The 21,408-nt window shown below is 41.4% G+C and overlaps 1 protein-coding gene across 4 annotated transcripts in view; it reads left to right on the top strand.

Annotated features, from left to right (window-relative positions):
- The window catches only part of robo1 (roundabout, axon guidance receptor, homolog 1 (Drosophila)), a 385,111-nt gene that overhangs the window by 205,959 nt on the left and 157,744 nt on the right, over positions 1–21,408 (top strand). The window contains exon 1 of one of the 4 annotated variants that reach the window (XM_032502168.1): positions 16,351–17,283. The exons of the other annotated variants lie outside the window; for them this stretch is intronic. Within the exon in view, the coding sequence (XP_032358059.1) occupies positions 17,223–17,283 (61 nt within the window). The 5' untranslated portion in view covers positions 16,351–17,222. Of the gene's footprint in view, positions 1–16,350; positions 17,284–21,408 lie in introns of those variants that run through there. 4 annotated transcript variants of the gene reach the window in all.

Below are 21,408 nucleotides of genomic sequence, written 5' to 3'. Positions count from 1 at the left end.
TGCCGGTTTTAGCTCAGGTGAAAATGGAGTGCACCTTCAAGTGCTACAGTGAAGTGAAGAGCCTTTAATGTGCCTGCTCGTGTCTTGTCATGTGAGGCCAGTAACCCTCATGGAGAAAGAGGTTAATTGATTTATGAGTAAGTTTCCTTGTTTATCTGATTTCGCTCTTAGACATGACATTTAGGAAGAAGGCTGGTTCATGTATGTCCTAGTCGTCCTTCCACCATGACCTATTGGTGCGTTTCACTTTGCATCAGTGTGACTAATGCTGTAACCCAACCTATTTTTACTTGATATAAAACAGTTGACATAAGGCAGTGGCCTAAAGGTTTGAGAAGAGAGCTTGTGATCAATCCCCAGACCAACAGGATAAAATTACCGCCACCACTGAGGTGCCCGTGATAATAGCCCTTAAGCTCCAACTGCTCCAGTGGTGCTGCTCAGTGGCCAGCAGATCAGACAGGGGTTGTACTGGGCAGCTTCCAGGTATGAATGTGTGCAATTGTGTGAATGTGATCAGGGCGTTCCTGCCTCTCAGTGAACCTTCCCTGAATAAATAAAGCTAAAAAAATAGATTTAAAAACAGCTGGCACAATAGGCAATGACACGGTAATGTCACCTGGGATTAATAGAGCCTACTGTGAATTTTATAAGGAACCACATGCTGACCTGAAGTTCGCAATACTTTGAAAGTGTGTTTTATTGGTCCCCCCGGACATTGACTCTCAGCCAGCTCCAAATTGTTTCCCGATATCAAAGAGTTGTGCACAGAACTTCACATTCATAATAAATGAGACTGACCTGTGTGAAGGCAGTGGATTAGAGAGGCACGTTAAAACTCTCGCACTTACACTTTGCTAGCCGCTGCTTGGCAGACAGACCCACACAAAGGAGACAGGTCTTTGGTTCTTCTGCCTCGACATGAAAGGCTGAGCGGGACTTCAGAGAACGCATCAGCGCTCATATCCCTCCTCTCCACTGACAGCTACCGTAGCGTTTGTCACAGATCACAATGGACGGCAACTTCAGAGAGCTGCTCTATTTGTCAGGTTTTGGAAATAAAGATAGGGAGAAAGTGAGGGAATTTAAGGTTGCCACACAGTCACCACAGCCTGGCCGCAGAATAGAAAGGTCAGATAACTGGAATACCATATGTAATTCTACTGTTAAAGCAGTCGCCCCTGAACGTACACAGAAAACCATTCACTGTACTGATGCTTGTACAGATGCATGTGTGATGTGAGAACTGTCAGTGCCGAACAATGTCAAAGATCAGATAGAAATCATACAACAAATACAGTACACAGTACAATGCAGGCTCTTCCTCCACATTTCTATAGTGAAATATGAAACATGCACAGCCAGCAATGAAGATGAAGACAATCTGTTTTATTTTAGTAACTTGTTCACGCTTGAATCTTCAGAACGAGAGAACACTTTAGTCTTATTTAAAGGTGATAAACTTGAGTGAAATGGTGCTGATTGAGATGCTGCAGGACATAATAAATGATACAACATCCTATATTCAAGTCAGTTCGGATTTTGTCCTCATTCATTGTAATATTACAGACTCTTAGTTTTTTCAAATGGGCACCATTTCTCTCAAAGAATACAAACAAGTCTCAATTGAGTTTGACCACTGGTTGCTATGGTAACAAACCTTACCGTCACTGAACTATGAATTCAGAGTGTTGTGGGATACAGTTCTGTCAGTTGACACTTTGTCACATGGCACTTTGTCCTTAAAGTACACATTAGCTTTAAGCTTCAATTATTCTTCAGTAAGAATGTGTCTTCCAATGTGCTATACAATTCAACATTCAAAGTGTTAGTCAGCGGTGTTCTGGACCTTTTGGTTTTTGTAAGGTTACAGCTATGATTTAAATGGGCCAATACAGTATTTATGTAGAAGATCTTAAACTGTGGAGAATAGGGGTTGGCAAGTTGCCACAAAACATCCATAAAAAAGGTCAAATGCTTCGGTGATAGACGTACAGATAGATTTGACACTCAACCATGTATACACATCTAATGGTGATTAAAGTAGGTCAAAGGTAACACTGCTATATTTAGCTGTTTCTGTAACTTTAATTTTTTTTCATTTTCATGTAAAAAGGGTAGGTGTAATAAGCTCAAGCTTCAGCCAACACCTTTTCAGTCCTGTTTGTTTCTTGTAGAAATATATAATTAGTATTGTTGTTGGTTTTTTATTTTGTTTATGGAAGTAAAAGCAACAATGTTACCTTTTGTATGTTATCAGTGTATTGACTTTTGTGGGTTATAGGTGGCCAGAAAAAAAATTTAAAATAAACATTTGCTTATTATGTACGTTTAGCATTATAAATATTGCTCAAGCGCTGTGATAATGGAGGCCAAAAGAAGCTGGAAAAAACATTTTCAAGTCTGTGTTTGAAAAAGAAAGAAAATAGCTTAAAGAGAGTTTTTGCCAATGCTGTTGACTGCTTCTATTATATGTATCTTGTAATTCTTGTAAATGTTTGTAATATTGACTTAAATGAAAAATGTCTTTGTCTTACTAAGTTACACTGCCATTTTTTTTAACCGTATGAATGAAACATTGTGAGAGCTTTGTGGTCTCTCACTGTACATCAAATAAGACTTTGCCAGGTCCTGTTCCCATGCTTACGGACTTTTAATAGTTACTAAAATCAGCATTTCAAATCCTGTTTTATTGTTCCCATTGTGCGTGCACATCCAAAGTGTAGCTTTAGAACAGAGATGTTTCTTACACATTATCCTCATATAGTTGAGGCTTAGTGGCTGGAGACAAGGTGCCTGTTCTCCCCTTATTGATGCCGAGGTGGACCGGTCTGTGTCTGGATACACGGCCCTGACAGCTTTACCATGAGAGAGATGGAGAGTTCTACTCTCTATTCGTCCTTTGCTCTCATTATTAGGCTGTTGCTCTGGCCTTGAGTCCCCTCCATGAAATCCAATTTCCTTGACAGTGTCCCCCTCCAAATATATCACCCAAGAGTCACAACAGCATCAGCGTGGCAAGTCTCCATGACACTCGCTTATCTTCATCAGTCTTAGTAGCACCACGGTAATCACGATACAGGAAGAAAAAGGAGTGCTGCGTGCTCAGCTAGCTTCACTCTCGTATTTTATCCCCTGTACCGGTGCAACGATAGAGATAGCTCTCTGGCCACGCCTGGCAGAACGATTCACTTGAGATATCATTATATTATAACCTGCACTAATGTCCTCCACGCAGCTTTTCCGCAGCCTCTGTGCTCCTGAGGCCAGTTGAGACTTTTTTTGTTCCCCATCCAATCTCTCTTCATCTCCCTGATCCACACAGCTTAGCTTAGCTCCATCCCAGAAAATGGCTCTATTAGCCATTCTTGTCAGGTTAGAAATTGGAGTAATGTGGTCAAGAGGCACTGGAGTGGGGGTAAGATTTGAGATGGGAGTTAGCAGGAGTGTGTGGGGGAGGAAAGCTGGAAGACTGTGAGGTGAGAATTATATTAGAATATTTCCGTTTCTAGTGTCCTCGTGATAATTGGGGAGAAGATTGGATAGGGCTTTTCTAAGTGCTAATAATCAGCTGCTCTTGCCCCGTCAAACACACTTAATTTCTCAGTGAAAGGATAATAAGTGTTTTCTTAGGATGTAAATGGGTCACATTCTTCGCCATCTAAAGGGGAGAGGAGGAGATGTGCTGGCTACTCTGGCTTCACAGGAGGTGGTGGTTGAAATAGCTGCTGTAGCTTTGAAAGGTTTTGCATACTTGTGTAAAGCATATAAAATGCATAAAGTGGAGAGAGAAACGTTGAGAGAGGTAAATCCTTTACATAGGACACCAGAGTCAGACTCCTACAGTATATTGTTGGTAACATATTTCAGAAATAAATATTTGCGCTTAAATAGAACATAGCTTTCCTTTTAAACATAGATTCTGATGATTGATTTTCAAAGCACTGTGTTGAACCCGTCATTAAATGCTTAAGAGTATCTAAATTTCCACAAAGCAACAGTGTTAAAACTCCAGTATGCAGTTTTTCTTAAAGGTCCCATGACATGGTGCTCTTTGGATGCTTTTATATAGACCTTAGTGGTCCCCTAATACCATATCTTAAGTCTCATTCCCAAAATTCAGCCTTGGTGCAGAATTACAGCCACTAGAGCCAGTCCCACAATGAGCTTTCCTTAGGACGTGCCATTTCTGAGTCTGTAGCTTTTGAGGCGGTCTCTTCGGGGTCTTTCTAGCCTCTACAGGTGATTTTCTATCCAGCCTGGAACTTGTGCCTTTTTTGAAGTCGTTGAGCATTAAATCCCAACTCTTACATCCAAGATTTATCCACTTGATGTCCATAATTTATCATTTTTTTTGCTCATTTCTGCCGCTAGCTTCGTGCTCCGTGTATTCTACAGCTCTCCCATTAATCATTGCGAGTTTATTTACAAAAATGAAGGCACGCTAAATGCCTTATATGGGCGAAAGCAAAGAGTAGAAGTGGGAAAGAGAACAATCCTCCAAGTCAAACTAGTCTAATGCCATCAAAGATATTATATAGCGGACAAGATAGATAACTACCGTTTTACAGAGGAGAATGGCGGCACTGTTTTGAGATCTGGCATATTTTTGGGCCTTTTTTGAAGAAATGTAAATAGTTTGTGCTTTATATGAGATATAATATGTTTATTTTTGCATATAGGAGAACTGTTTTAGACAACAAATGCTTGTGTAGCATTGCTGTGGGTGTAATATCAAGAAATATGACATTATTATATTGATTATTGGCAAAATGTCATGAGGGCAAAAGCATCTGGACTTTTTTGAGAAAATGTTTATATTTTGTCAACTGTATAAGTTATGTTTATTTCTTCACAGTGTGACTTCCAAGAGATATGAGAAGTGTTTTGGAGAGGAGATTGGCTTTGCGTGCACTACTCAGTGTGTGATATCAATACATATCTGTAAGATTCATGGTCCGTTTTATTTATTTATTTGTTTTTAAGGTCCTACAACCATTTTTAACATTTGCAAGACCTCACTGCAGCCAAACTATTCTAATAGCCCAGTTTTTTCTGAAAAAAAGATGTTCTTCATATCTTGACTGTAGACAACAGGGATGATGTTTTACAAGCTTTTTTTAGAGAATAAAACCAGACGGACAATGAACTGTAAAAATGACCTTAGATCTCTGAGGGTTAATACATCTTTGGTTAACCCTGTCAGATTAAAACAGCAAACCAGTGTGTGCAGTATTGTATTAGCTTATATAATACTCAGTTTATATGCCAAGTGCAATTACAACCTTTCTGTAACATGTGTAACATGTGTAGTAACAGTGACCTTTTTCTTGGGCAACACTAACTATGACTTATAATGTTAGCTGGAGCTGTAGCTGCACAGCTGTTTGGATCTGCTGGAGAGCTCATATAAGCTTCATTAAACCCAAGTCACTGTTTTAGCCACAACTTCATCAGCCAAAGAGGTTTCGTATTTTTTATTTTTTTTATTTATTTTTTTAAATATAGAGTCTGGAGTGTGGGGGTAGGCAATAATCTGTGTGCCCTGTTCTGAGTTTTTGAGGGTTTTTTAAATTTCATTAGAAAGCAGGCCGCACTCTAAAGGTAAATCCAATGTTAAATTGCATTTTACTCATTTAAAAAACTATTTACTACCATACAGGCTAATCATTCATATGTTGTGGCACATATCCAGGATATGATCGACTTTCTTATAATCAACGTGCTCATATAAAAACAAAGGTGATTTAGTGGAGATGCTAACTGCAACTGTAGGTCCTTTGTAAATTAGAGCTTTTGATGATGCAATGATCCTCCACAGCAGCGCTATTGTTCGATAAACCACCTTGCCCTGTTTATATGTTCCTTTCTCCAGCCCTGGCTTCAGATCAATTAGCCATCTTTATGAGGAAACAGCCCTGTGTGCTCCTCCCAGCAGAAATTATTGTAATAACTGTCAGCCATGACTGATGGCTTGATGATCTGTATAATCATTGCTGCTTTTATTGGTGGTGATACGATTCGTGCGTAGTCACGTTGTGCGTGTTGTTCAGTCAGAGCCAATATTAAGCCTGTTTCTCTGAGACTCTGGATGAGCTGTAGGGGACTGTGGAGACAGAAGTGTGGCTATATCTCAGCAGGAAGGGGAGGGGGGGCTATAAATCTGAGCAGCACCTGCTCCCTGGACTCTGGCGCGTGGTGTGAGGTCAGCAGCGCCTGATATCCCATCGATCATATTTATTATATTCATCACAGCACCAGTTTGTTTTGGCAGCTGATCGCACCAGGGAAAGAGACAAAAAGAATAGGCTTTTTATTTGAGAGACGGCAAATGCTTTTAGCGTGAGCAGCATCTTTGCACTTTTTCTCTGCTCGGGGTCTTCAGAGAGAGATCAGTCAGTGATGTTGGCTCTAAGGCCCCACTGAAACCACAACTACTCCAGATTGATATTCAAAGTACAGTTCTGGAAAGTTTCTGGGAGAAATAACTTTGAGAAACAAATATTAATGTCCCATCAGTTCTCAGCTCTATGGCATGTTTGGTTTGCAGAGAATATTGAAAAAACTATTTGTGTTTTTACTTCTTTGATTGATTTCTTTTCAATATTATGAAAGAAATGTAGGAAAGCAGTATTTGGATTAGGAATGTTTTCTCTAGCCCATAAAAACTACAGAACGTATTTTGATCTGGCCACTGACTGACTTTTTAGCCACAGTAGCAGTGTGGCTCTGGGGGGGGGGGGGGGGGGGGGGGGGGGTCGGTCGGACTGCCTACCACTTTGGTCCAAACTGAAATATCTGGACATCTATTGGATGGATTGCCATGAAAGTTTGTACAGATGTTACTGTTCCCACTTTGTGGTTTTGTGTGGTACATCTGAACAACTTTTGGATGGATTGAAGAAAGATTTAATTTAATTTACCCCTTGTGATGAATTGTAATCATGGATTGTTACTATTAATGGACAAAAGCATCTGCTTCGGCGAAGTGCTGTTAATGCAGAAGTGCCTTAAACCAGTGGAGTGGAATGAATACCAGCAGGGGGAGAGTCCCTAAAGCTGCATTCTATCTGAATTCCAGCAGGGGGAGAGTCCCTAAAGCTGCATTCTATCTGAATTCCAGCAGGGGGAGACTCCCTAAAGCTGCATTCTATCTGAATTCCAGCAGGGGGAGACTCCCTAAAGCTGCATTCTATCTGAATTCCAGCAGGGGGAGAGTCCTTAAAGCTGCATTCTGTCTGAATTCCAGCAGGGGGAGACACGTGCTCTTGCAAAAGGAGGTCAAAAGGAGTCTATGAGAAAGTGACCCACTTCTCACTTGATTTATTACCTCAGTAAACCTTTTCATAATGAGTTTATGGTTTCAATCACTAGTTTTAAGTATTCCACAACACAGAATGATGTTTTTTGCATAATGGTTTTGTTGATTTTAAAATTGTCGAGGAGGTGTTTTAGGGCATGGCTGTGATGTGATTGCTAGTAAAAGTGTGGAACGTAACATTGAGTGTAAGGAGCTCCTCCATCGCTCCTCCCTCTCGTCTAAAATCATCACATCCGCAACCAGGATGGCTGCGCCAGTAACGGCAAACTCATCAACTCTTTGCAGATCTCCACAAACCAATGGGTGAAATCACACATGCTCTGTCCATAAATTTTTAAGTCATCTATCTAGCACCACCATTAGGACAAATTTATAATTTGACAAAACTCCTTTTAAAATGTAATGTCATTGTGAGTATTGTAGCATGCTGACAATAGGATTTAGCTCAAAGCACCATATATGCAGCCTGACTAGCATGGTTGTTGACTCTTGTTAAATAATGTGCTGTAGACTTAAAATACAACACACCAACACACACACACTCACACACAGCTATATATATATATACTGTATAATGATTTCTTGGGGGAAAACCAGCCATTCTATGTTAAATTAGACATTCAACACCCCTCTACAGCTTGATAGTATGATTTTCATTAAAAAAATTTCAGACACTGCAAATGTTTGACTGTGATATTTTTAAAATGTATGGTCCTTGTGAGCATGTTAGCATGCTGACAATAGGATTTAGCTCAAAACACCAAGTGTGCAGCCTGACTAACATTGCTGTTGATTCTTGTTCTATTATGTGCTGTAGACTTAAAATACAACATGTGTTTTTGATGAAATATACTACATATATCATGATTTATATAAGCCATTCTATGTCAAATTAGACATCCAGCACCCCTCTATAGCCTGCTAGTATGATCCTTTGTTTCTTAAAAACATTTTTCAGGCACTGCAACTGTTTGACTGTGAAAGTGGTAGTCGAATCCGTCTCCTCAAATAGTTGTGTATTCGGGGTCACCCCTACAAGATTTATGTATGAATATTAATATATCCAAGACACATGTGATCAGGTCATGGAACTGCTACTGGCACCTTTTTAGTCCAATTCAGTTGGGGTGGGGGAAAAAATTGATACAGCATAGTATCGCAATATTTTCCGTGGCAATACTGTATCTATACACAGAAGCCAAGCATCGTTCTATTATTATACATGTGTTGGGCTTTTTGTCTGCTTGACAATCCTATTTTCCAGTAGTAAAATTAAAGTGATATGAACAAAAAGAAGTGTATCTTTTTAGATAAAACAGATGTTGACAAAGTTTCCTTTTGGGGACATCCTTTGAAATTGGGAATAAATAATAAAATAATAAAATTGCAATATATCGCAGAATATTGCAATATGTTTAAAATTGAAATAATATCGTATCGTGACATAAGTATCGTGATGATATCATATCGTGAGGCCTCTGGTGATTCCCACCCCTACAATTCAGAAACTACGTTATTCCATGCCTGGAGTCTGACAACTGAACATCTGTACTAGTTTGCCACGTTAAAGAAAAGCCATGTGTAGCTGATTCTCTTGCATTTAACACTTCAGTTGCTTCAAGAGTCACTGTCGGTGCTGTCAAATCTGTATACATTTGCAATGTATGATTTAGACTTAGTGAAGTGGTTTGAGCAGGAAAGTGCTGTTTATGTTTTAAATAATGGTCAGACTGTTGCTCTGATTGAGCTCTCGGTCAGGAGCTTGTCTTGGATCTCGCTGCCACATGATTGGCAGAGGTCTGGCACTGACAAGAACAAGGGAGTCTCTCGGCTCGGTTACCCTAAGCCCGCCCGTCACAAATTAAAGCTCTCCCGTCTCTGAACCAATTAAGCCAATTAAGCATGAAACACAATGCTGCTTGTTTCTGCCGCCATGCATGTCTATGAAGGAGAGTGGCTCTGCTCACTCAACAAGCTGCGTTTGATGCAATCCAAGGACAGTCAGAGATACTTTTTTATTGTCTAATTGTTGTCAAAAGTTATATTCTTGTTATGCTAGTGCAGTCAAGCATGGGAGTGCACAAATTGGGTGCTGTAGCGCTGAAGTGCTACATCTTAATGATAGGTACTTGTTACAAACACAAACTTTATATCTTTCCGAATGGAACATAATCTGAGTTTGAACAGAAGCAACTAATAAACATTATTTCTGACTACAGAAGGGAAGAAGATTCATGCTAGCTTCCTCGAATGTCTGTCGCTGCATATATTCCAGCGTCTGACTGTATTTTGATGTCGCTGCCAGGATGTTATGTGATAGCTGGGGTATTTTAATCAGCCTCCACAGGCCATGTCGAGGCTGACGCTAAACAGATGCTAATGTGAGGCCCATTAAAAGACACAGGGAAAGAGGGATTCAGTGAGCGCAGGCAAGCGGAAAAGCAACAGCCTGTTTATCGCCTCGTCCTGCTTTGTGCTCCAAACCTCGTCGCGGTATCCTGTGAAGCTCCCCCCTTTTTCTTTCTCCTGAGTTTCTATCCCCTCTCACCCCCCCTTTTGCCTCACATGTCTTGCAGCAGAGTCATGCATGGGGGCATTCCCTTAACAGAACCAGATTTGTTTAGTTCTTGGTCGTTTTCATTCACTGGACCCTAGTCTTTTTTTTTACTCATGTCTGAAAGCCACACAGAGAGGCTATAGAGAGAGATATAAGGGAAAGTTCTCACTTGTCTGTTTATGTTTTGTTACACTCTGCATTTGCATCTTACTTGCTTTGGGTAGCGCCTGTCTCTTTGTTCTACACTCTGGCGAACTCTCAATATAATAGTGACAAAAGACGTTTTCATTCTTCTCCAGATTTTAAATGACTTTTTGGCTTGTTTCTGAGCGGGTTAACTGTATTTATTCTGGGATGGAGCCCAGAATTTTACATTCTTGGGCTCTTGTGCAGAGCTGAGGGGTCAGAGTATTGTCCTCAGTGGACAGGCAGGGGGAAATGGCCTGACCGTCACTGATGTTCCAGAAATATGACATGAACACTGCACTTAGTGCTTTGCTTTCTGTCTCTTCTGATCTGTGTCAAGGTCTACATATGGTTGGCTTTAGTCAGACTGGCCAGCTGTGATTTTTAATTCAACTCATTCAAGTCGTTTGGCTCTTATCTGTATTAAAGACACACGTGAGGAGCCCATATGATTTCATCTTAACTATGCCATTTGTACTTTTTGGCAGTCCTATACCTCTAATCACAAGTCACACAAGTTTTTTTAGAATGGACAGGGATCTAAATGTTTGGCTGGTCTGCAGTGAGAAACACTACAGGAAGTCATTTCTAGTCCAATATTTCTTTTGATGGCTGGGGCTTGTGCTTTGCTACAGCATGGATTGTCCTCCAGGAGCTTTACCACTCCCTCAGCAACCACTCAGAAATGATTTGTGGCCTCCTTTAGCCAGTGACACAGTTAACACCAATGGGATCTAACTTCCTCACGACTTCAGGTCATCTCTCCTCTCCTCCCTCACATCATTTGTCTCCCACCCCCTTCCTTTCATTCTGTCTACCCTATGTTAACAATCATGCCATCTGAAAATCATTTGGTTCTCAAGAGAGCCATGACAGAGCATGTATGCCCACTGCATGACAAATCAGTCTTCATTGAACATGATATGTCCGGCAGATTTGAGTGACCACACTTATTAATCATGCAACAGTTACTTTTTACAGGAAGTTTAAAAAAAAAAAGAGACATTTCCAGATGTTGCACGAGATTGCATAAAACGTCTCGTTTCGGCTCAGTTGAGTAAATGCAATTCCATATGTTTACGCTCCTTTATTTTAAGCCGTTGGTCCCATTGAGGCTGGTGGGGAGAAGAGAACAGGGCTGTAAGATGATGGAAATCGATGCCGTTGTTCAGCCAGAGCTTTATCGCATCGCCTTACATATTCCACACAGCTTAATGTCTGTTTATGGGCATAAAACAGCCCAGAGAGACTTGCACTCCGGACTTGTTCATCTTAGATACTGCTTCTGATTTGTGATGGGCTACTTGTGTAACTGTAAAATGAATTACAGCCCTAAATCAAAGCAGGACAAAGTTACCCTGTGGCTATTTACTGATTGTCTTAGAAAAAGCTAAAGGAGCTCAACCAAACAGTCCTTTTACCTCATGTTATTCATGTTTATCTTTCCGAAACACCTTGGGTATGGGCTAGCTATTGCCAACTCACAAAGACGACAAATTTGAATTGCTGTCTTATGAAAAGAAAAGTGACACAAAGAATAAATAAAAGGATGTCTCCTCAAGGACAGGACAGGAATGATAAAAGACAGTGAATGTGAGCCAAGTTAAGTATGGAGACCATTCAACTAAACTGCCTGTGAAGGGAGCTCAAACATACTGTACCTCTGACTGCTACATTCTGTCCAAGGTGACACGAACTGCAACTTCAAAAAGTTTCTGTTTACTTTCTAACACATTCAGGAGGTAAAACATCAGCCTGCTGAGTGTGAAATCCCCCCCAAAATCTTTTTTTCTGGAGGATGGGAAAGTGGTCTTACTTTTCCGTCTATCGGGAAAAAGTGTTTTGTTTTCCTCTCAACAGGGAGTCTCTTTTCGAAGGAGAGAGGTTTTGTTTTAAGCCGTCTTGTTTGGTGCGCTGGCGAGATGGGAATGAAAGGCATTTAATAGTCTTAGTCAGAGAAAAGGGAATGTGGGCTCATCGCCTTACCCGCCTGTGTGTCACCCCATCACCTCTATACTGAGGGGGCCTAGGTTTTTGTGAGGAGGTCTACACATGTGAAAAGGGACTCAGCATGTAGCCTACAGGATCCCCCGTCCTGCTGCATGCATAGAAACATCATACCAAAAGACGCAACATCCACACACTCCTTTTGAATATTAAAAGGAGAACTACCAGTGAAATAAAGGCCGGGATGATGAGAGACAGTCTCTCCATTCAGAGATGGCATGGTGTGATGGAGAGGGGAGTGAACTTCACTATGCACATTGTATATAGAGTTGCCCTCATTAGGATCCCATCGTACACTGGGGGGAAACATTGTCACTGGGTTTAGGAGACTGGCCAAGACTGCAGGGGTTTATGTATTTGGCAGATCTCAAGGGTAGCAGCATGAAGGGCTCTTGGTGGGCAGTGCGGCAGTCTTTGCAGCTCGTTGCTGTTTTTGAGGATTTTTGGATTGGATTTTAATTATTTTCCACTTTTCAAAGAAGTGTGCAGCCAGTGAACGGTGAAGCGAGGTGCGTTTTTATGATAGGTGTATGCACGTCTATTGTCTCTGTGGTTTCCACACACATCACCATGCGGACTGTGTGTTTGCTGGTGGTGCTGTTTGCCATGCTGGTCATGCTGGGAGTTCCTAAAGACCACCAGGGTCCGCACGGGGCCCATCGCCTCGCTGGCTCACAGACGTCTCACTGGTGCAAAAGGCTGCCTGATCATTTTGGACGTCACCAAAACCACCAGACTTTGAGGCACTCCCACAACAAACCACACAAATGTAACCAGTTTGTTCACAGTGAGTACCAAAAAGAATGCTATCTTACATAACTGTTATCTAAAAAAAAAAATTTAAAAAAGACTCCTCAAATCTTTGACATCATCCAAAGTTGTTTTTGTTCTTCTCTCTACTGGTTGTTAAAGCATCAAAGCCTTTTAGTGCTTTGTTGGCTGAGATGGGCGAGTTTCATTCCTTCTGTGCCTTGTATATTCTTGAAAGTTGTTTTTTTGTGTGAAAATGACTTTGGTGTTAAAAGCTCTCTGCTGCCGCCGCTGCCGTCCCAGCCCTGACAATATGTCAGTTTTCCTGCTGGTCTGATCACGGTTGCGCGGGAGGGGAAGGAGAGAGGAGAAAGCGTCGCTGTTCACACAGCTCGGTCGTCAGGACTTGTGCTTAGTGTGGGGATTTTTTATTTTTTATTCACCAACTGTAGAAGGAGGGTGGAACCAAACAGTTCAATACAAAAGGCTTTGATGCAACATTAATCTACAGTATGAAAATGTGTTGACAGAGGAATGGCCATGGGCAAAGTGCAAATAATGGTATAATCATATGCATACTCTTTAGGAGATTCTTTAAAATGTAACTGTATGATAATGCCAGTACCTTTTACTGACCTCAGTCTCTTTTTCTACCTTGTGCATAATCCTGTCCTGTCATTCTCTGAGTCAGATGTCAAGAGAGACGACAGCACTGTTAAAGCATGAATATTTCACAATGAGGTTTTTTAACATTAAAATGCGTTCCCCCAGCCTGCCTATGGTCCCCCAGTGGCTAGAAATGGTGATAGGTGTAAACCGAGCCCTGGGTATCCTGCTCTGTCTTTGAGAAAATGAAAGCTCAGATGGGCCAATCTGGAATCTTGCCTCTTATGAGGTCATAAGAGGCAAGGTTACCTCCTCTTTCTCTGCTTTGCCCGCCCAGAGAATTTGGCCCACCCATGAGAGAGACATCATGGCTTTCAATTGAGCAAAGTGGTAGTTGGTCAAGGCCACACCCCCACCCTCCACCTTGCCCCCCCCCCCCCCCCTTCTTAAAAGCTGCAGACTCAGAAATGGCACATACTAAGGAAAGCTCATTGTGAGACTGGCTCTAGTGGCTGTAATTCTGCATCAAGGCTGAATTTTGGGAAAGAGACTTCAGATATGGTATTAGGGGACCACTAAGGTCTATATAAAAGAGACTTCAGATACGGTATTAGGGGACCACTAAGGTCTATATAAAAGAGACTTCAGATACAGTATTAGGGGACCACTAAGGTCTATATAAAAGAGACTTCAGATACGGTATTAGGGGACCACTAAGGTCTATATAAAAGAGACTTCAGATATGGTATTAGGGAACCACTAAGGTCTATATAAAAGAGACTTCAGATACGGTATTAGGCAACCATTAAGGTCTATATAAAAGAGACCTCAGATACAGTATTAGGGGACCACTAAGGTCTATATAAAAGAGACTTCAGATACAGTATTAGGGGACCACTAAGGTCTATATAAAAAAGACCTCAGATACAGTATTAGGGGACCACTAAGGTCTATATAAAAGATACCTCAGATACAGTATTAGGGGACCACTAAGGTCTATATAAAAGAGACTTCAGATACAGTAGTAGGGGACCACTAAGGTCTATATAAAAGAGACTTCAGATACAGTATTAGGGGACTACTAAGGTCTATATAAAAGAGACCTCAGATACAGTATTAGGGGACCATTAAGGCCTATATAAAAGCATCTAAAAAGCACTATGTCATTGGACCTTTATGACCCTGGCCACAGTATCCTTTTTCTTTTTATTTGCTTTGCTATTTTAAAAGTTGTAAATGCGTGCATGTTCTTGTACCAACCAGCTCTTTTAGATCCCCTCCTATTCTGTTGGGTTTAATTGAGGACTTTGCTGATAATTACTTCTATGTTACAGTTCCCTGCTGCTGGATAGAGGAAATTGTGTTCTTCAATTGGTGGTATTCAGCTGAACAGCCACTTTACAGATCCAGGGCTGTACAAGCTTTCAGGAAAACAGGGCACATGAGGACCAAGTGGGAATGGAGTGTATAATGCACACATGGATGAATGAGAAATCAAAACATGGTCAGAGTTGAAAGCCAGACTTTTGTCTGAATATGTCAGGCGGGTAGCATTCATCATCATGCACACTCCAGCAGGGGTCTCAAACTGGTGCCCAGAGACATGCAGGGTGGCTGAAATGGATCCGCAGGGTTTTAAAATTCAGATTAAAATGGATACATTTATAGCAAACAGCAGGGTGCTGAATCTACTGCTACTGTTGATAAAAAGCACCAGTTTTGGGTGAATAGATCTTTGATTCATTTGTATAAGAACGACTTATTCTGTTTAAAGTGCTGCATTAGTGTTTTTGCTGAACAATACGCTCAATGGAGTGTTCTTATGGTCCTGTGGGTAAATGATATGCTTACTTTGGCTATTTATACTTTTATTTCTGAGGAGAATTTGAAACATGACACATTTTAAGCCTAGTTTTGATGACTAATGTGTCACCAGGCTGACATGCCATATGTCGTTTTTTTCCCCTCTGGTGAAAACGGGTCTTCTAAGATTAGTTTTGGCAACCTCCACTGGAAGGCGCTGTTTGGTAACTAATGTCCAGTGGAGCCCCAGCTCTCAACTGTGGAAATCTGAAAGACTTTCAGCTGTTCTTTTTTTTTTTTGTCATTCATGTTCAACCCCCCCCCTTCCCCCCTCCTTTTTTAGATCTTTTAGTGCAAATAACTTTTCTTAGTTAGAAATTATATTTCCCAGATGTACGAGAAGTACCTTGTGTGAAAAGCTTGTTATGACTCAGAGGTTATGACACCATCGCAGAGAAAGATCGGGTTCATTGGAGTTTGGAGTTATGTCACATTGGTGAAAATATCAAAATAGGAGCATGGATCATAGTGCAATAGTCCGATTTTACGTAACCATATGTAGTCGTGGTGCATTAATGCGCATTAACTGTATGTTTGGAACATAATATATATGCTTGTCGGAAACGGGCTGCTGTTTGGAAATGTTATGAATGAAGTGTCTAACACAGGCAATAAAGGCCCGCATGTAGACAAAAGGCACAAATCAAACAAAAGATTTTTTTTTTAAAGAAAATGGTACACAATAATTCACGTTAGGACAGTTTGAGTTTAGTTTTCCTGTTATAGGCTACATTTCAGAAGGATAAAAAAACAAGTAGTATTTATCATACTGAATTATTAATGGGCTACCACAGTAGACATAACAAAACCCTCAACTAGGCTATATAGAATCATTCTATAATAACTATTACGCTCCAAAAACGCACGGTGAAAGTCCCAAAAGGAATATCACTGGAGTATGCTGTTACATTGGTTTTCAGTCGTGAACCGCAGAAAATAAAAATTAATACAAAAACCAACATGTCGTAATAGTTTTAAGGTGTCTCTTATTGTTGGACACAGCTGAAGCAAAGGCAGCAGGCTGCCAGTGTGCGCAGCTCAGTGGGATCCGGGCGGGAAGAGGTTAAATTTCCTCTCTGGGAAACGTTGTCGGGTCTATGGAGGGGGTAGAAAGGCGCATACCAATTGCCGAGGCATTCCGCTTTCCTTGAATGAAATGCTGTGAATATGAATCCGTGTTCCCCCCCTCTCGCCTGAGGTCCGGGGGTCTGCGACGCGCACCAGGATCAGTCGGAGTGGCAGCAGAGGAGAACCGGGGGGGAAAGTGATGGAAAAGTTGCCCTGATCTTGTGTCTGGATCTGGTGGATGAGGGAGGACGGGAGACTAAACTCGCAAAGTTTCCGATCTCAAGTGAGAGCTGGACTGAAATAATGTGACTGCAAGGACAGAGCCTTTCAGCGTGGACTACAGCGTTATTTCACTCACTTTTGCCTTAACTTTTTCAGTTCCAGTGGATTTATCAATTTGTTTATTTTTTTTGCACAAAGGAACTTAATGATTTGAATGAGATCGTCTGAGCGCACTGCCGCTACGGGCTGAATTCAAAGAAAGGAGAGATTTTTTCTATCTTAGTTTTAACACATAATATTATTCAGTTCAGCAGACCTACTGAAACAGAGCATGTGTTGAAACCAGTTTGGAACTGTTTTTACATTAGGCTATTATTCTTCCCCCCCTCATCTTTTGAAGCCTTCTTCTCATCCACAACAAGAAGCCAGAACAGGCTCTGGATAAACTGCTCCTGGACTGTTGACTTTTGGTATTTTGCTTTTTGTAACTCACAAACTAAAATCTGGGGGTTACATTTTTTTTTTTTTTTTACTCTGGATTCTAAAAATTTTTTTGCAGTTTGACATGAAGGAGCGGATGCCTGCATTTCTTTTTGAATAATTTGGATTACACAAGAACAATTCTCATAAGAGAGGCGTTGAATGATGTCTCCAACTTCCATTGGATTTGTATTTCTGTTAGGAATTCTCCATGTGTGCTCAGGTAAGTCACTGATCGTCATTTAGAAGACTTCTGGTAGCTACAGCTTTTTATTTGGATTTTACAAGTGACAAAAATTAAAGTCAGACGTGAAGAAAAGAAATCCCCATTTAGCTCTTTAATTCTCTGTAAAGCTACTGACCTTGTGCTATTATTGAATTAGACTATAGTAGGCTACACACAGAACAAAAACCCTTTCCTATTTCATATTTCAAGTATCAAAATGCATTACTAAAATAATTAATGCTTTCTTAGTGAGAAATGGTTGCTCCAGGGCAAAAGGTGGCATTGACATTCCCAATCATAGAAGCCTTTTTGAACATTGGACTTCTGTCAAACAATGTGTTTTAAGCCTTGGTGAGATGTTTCTGAGAAGCTCATCTCTGCTGTGTGTTCAGTCTCATGCTTTAAAATGAGGAAGGCAACATTCTGATACACAACAATGACATTTTCTCCCCTGGCCAAAAAAACGTCAACTCTCAGGGTAACGGGGTTGTGTAACTTTTTAGAGCTGAGCACACATAAAGTCACACACAAAGTGCTGAAGCCATGTGGGATCCGTGGAGAGAGCAGCTATCATCGGTCATACAGACAGCCCCAGCCCCTATGGAGACCATGCTTCCATGTACAGTATGTCACCATTCTGCCCAGGCATGACGCTTATTGCTGAGTGCAACATTTAAAATAAAAAAAATAAAAAATCTGCAGCACTTTAAACAACATAGGCCCTTATTTGTCATTTGTGGGTTGATTTCTTCCACTGACTCTTGGTCTTGTTTGAATACAGCTTTACGCCATTTATTCAGCTTGTGTGCAGCTCCGGCTGCCTGGTGTCACTTTGTCGTTGTCCTATGATGCTGCTTGTCTCGTTCCCTGTTATCCAACACATTATTCCTCCTCAATCACCACATGGATGTCTTTATGGAGATCCTTGCCTTGATAGCTGGGGGTTTCCAGGTCAGTTGCTTCTGAGTTATGAGGAAGCAAATGCCCGCCACTCCATTATAAATCCTTAGGAAAAGTGCAGCCTGAATGGGAGCAAGTGGGGCATTTTACACAAAGAAAGGCCTATACAGAAAACACAACTTAAGACAACATTTAAATGGTAGTGGGATCTCAATCATGCTGAAAGGTCTAAATTCGGTGCCAGATGGCCGCATTCGTCAAGTTATCGAGTTTTTTTTCATCATCTGCATTCAAATGTTTTTGAGCTTCTGAACTGGGTTTTTGTTTTCAGTAGAGAGGCAGAAATGTGACTGTGACAACACATTCGTTTGAAGAAACACTGTAGCACCTAAACAGGAAGTAGGGTCAGAGGTGAGCGTTTTTCAGCCGGGTGATGGCTTCATCTGCTCCACCCTGGGCCGGGTCCTGAGCCTAGGCTGAGCCGCTAATGGTCCTGTCCTGTGAGAGCCCGTCAGACACCAGGGTTTCCAATTACGCCTAGCTGTGGGGATGTCTGGGGAGGTTTCCTGGGGAGAGGCGTGAGAATACGAGGCCTGCTAGTAGAGATGGACTGGACAGCAGATACTCATCGGATTGGTCGTGGATTAGACACCAGTGTCAGGAAAATTGTATTACACGCCAATTGGTAGAAAAAGATTTCATAGATGCTGCTAATTGGAAGGTTAACAACTTCATTCCAGTGTAGGGAAGGTATCAAATCTCTGATGCAAACTCTTTTGGGTATTTAGTGACATCTATGTAGATCAAATAAGATTATTTTCACACTGCTGGCCTGCTTGTAAAAGTATTTTTATACTTCTTGTATGTGTGGAATTGAGGCAGAGAACTGAGGTGACCTTTGCCCCTGTCACACTTGTGTTGACTTGCTTATTGCCGCCTTGCTCTGTCTGAAGCTTGTAAATTGATACCTCCATCTAGCGTGTCTGGCCCTGTTATCAGGTGATCCGTCCTTCTGCTATACACTAAATGGTTGTTATCTCTCCTCCAAGTGCTCATCAGAACTTTTACTCACCTCAGAGCTACCATTCAGATGAGGACAAGAGGTGGCAGTACCTTTCCCACTCAAAATGACACCCTTTCCTTTTAGAAATGTACAACTTTTTGGGTGATGATATAGCATAGCAACATGTATAAGGCTACTTCTACATTTTGCCCTTAAAATGATTGTTAGTTTACAGCCTTGTACTCATCACTATGGCGTTTCCGAGTCCCTGTAACAGACATTTGGATACACTGCTGCCCCTGTTTTGGTTGGTACATTCTGGTGATGCCTTGTAGCCTGGACGGGCACAAACAGAGACCTTTGGAAATGACGATGCACGTCAGTCAGTCTTATGTTAGTTAGGCTTACATACCTTTTAGTAACAGTTCCACCTCGTCATCGGTTTAGAGCAAACAAATCCCTGCTCTTACTTTTTGCCATTGTGGTTCTTCCTCCAAAGTATTTTCCGTATTATCAACTTACAGTACACATTCATGATTTTCAACCACGGAGTAGCTCAGACAATCTCTTTTGATATGGTTGCCAGATGTGTTAATATGGACCAAGATTAGAAAAAACAGATTGTTTTTGTCTCTAAACTCCCCTTGAAAATGAAACCCTAGTAGTGTAGCTGTAGCCTAAGTGTGAGTGTGTATAGTGCAGGGCTGTGGGAGTGGTGCCCTGTTTAATCAGCCCCAGCAGCACGTAGCTGTTGAGATTTGACAAATTGACTTTTAAGTGCTGATAAATTGCAGAGCCCTTCCACCTCCTACACCACGACATTATGACAGGACACACCAGGTTTCAGGGCCAATTAATGCCTAGCGACCACAGGTGAGACCCATCTCTGTCTCCTGTCTGTCTTTACGGTTACCTTTCACATGGCAATTTTTGAAAACAGTCATTAAAGACAGCCTCGTCCCTTCAAGATCTCTCGCAGTTACCCACTTTTCTGTATCAGGCTTTTGAAATAGTGTTTTGGTATTCCAAATAGCCCCCAAATCATGTTGTTTCAGAGAGTTTAACCCTCTGATCTGATGTTAGGTGAGGGCAGTGGGTGTCATGAGAGACATAATGGGAAATTCTCGGGTCTGCTGTTTTCCCTGAGTTTAAAAATCTCACACCTGTGTGAGGCAACAGTGCCCATTAAGCTGTATCTCTATAACTCTCACCAATACACATTAATCTGATCCTAATCCAAATCAAGCAGGGTTTTACACCCTAAGATCCAGGATTAGGCCGACTTTGGCTTAGTGAAACCACATGGAGGAATGTGGGAGGGCATCCCGTCTCCTCTTCCTGTTCATGAGAACCGTGGCTAAGTCATTAATGACTGACGAGATAAACATTTCAAAGCAGTTAGTTTTAGGGCAAATAATTAGACGGTGACTCTTAATGATCTGCTTTCCCCAACTGCTCTTCCCCTAATGACCTCAAAGCGCTGCTTAATTGGATTAATTAACAAATCCATCTGACATCAATAGTTTGTAATTTGCCGTGGCTGCAGCTTTGCTGATACGCATGTCTGCACGGAGAATCAGAAGATTCAGATCATTTTTATGAAAAAACGAGGGTGCATCTCAACGCCGTGTGCGTCTCACATTCCTCAGGAATTAACTGCGATGTCTCACCAGGCTTGAGTTTAGACGCTTGAGGAGAGTTATGCTCACTGCTCGCTGATAATGTTGTGACGTATTTAGCAAGTATCACTTTGTCAAATTGTCTGTCAATCTAAGCTCTACAAACGTATAGCCAGACAGAGTTAAGCCGTCCACGCTAAGAATACTCTGGAACATAACTTCATATAAGCTTTTTAGTCTGGACGGGCTGATACTAGAAGGCAGCAGGCGTTTCCAGGATATTAGACTCATGGGTCAGTCCTTATAGTAAATGCATCTTGTTCTGACAGTTGACGTGGAGCACAAACACTCCCTATTGCCAGTTGGTGCGGGAGTGATAAATGACCTGCTCATGAGGAGAAAGGTGTTGTCTGGTTTCGGTCTTGGTTCACAAATGGCATGCTTTGAATTCCCTGTCTTTGCTTCCTGCTATGGAAAATTCGAAAAGTTTGCATTGCAGACGCAGCAAATTACATAATGCTAATCCACGTTTGATTCGCATATGCATGTTTACTTAATCTCCACCGTGGATTAGTTTCACCATCACTCCACTAATATAGA

The sequence above is a fragment of the Etheostoma spectabile genome, chromosome 3 (genome assembly GCF_008692095.1).
Source record: "Etheostoma spectabile isolate EspeVRDwgs_2016 chromosome 3, UIUC_Espe_1.0, whole genome shotgun sequence".
Taxonomy (NCBI): Eukaryota; Metazoa; Chordata; class Actinopteri; order Perciformes; family Percidae; genus Etheostoma; species Etheostoma spectabile.
Note: the sequence above shows the minus strand (reverse complement) of the source record. Positions and strands in the feature narration are given on the sequence as shown.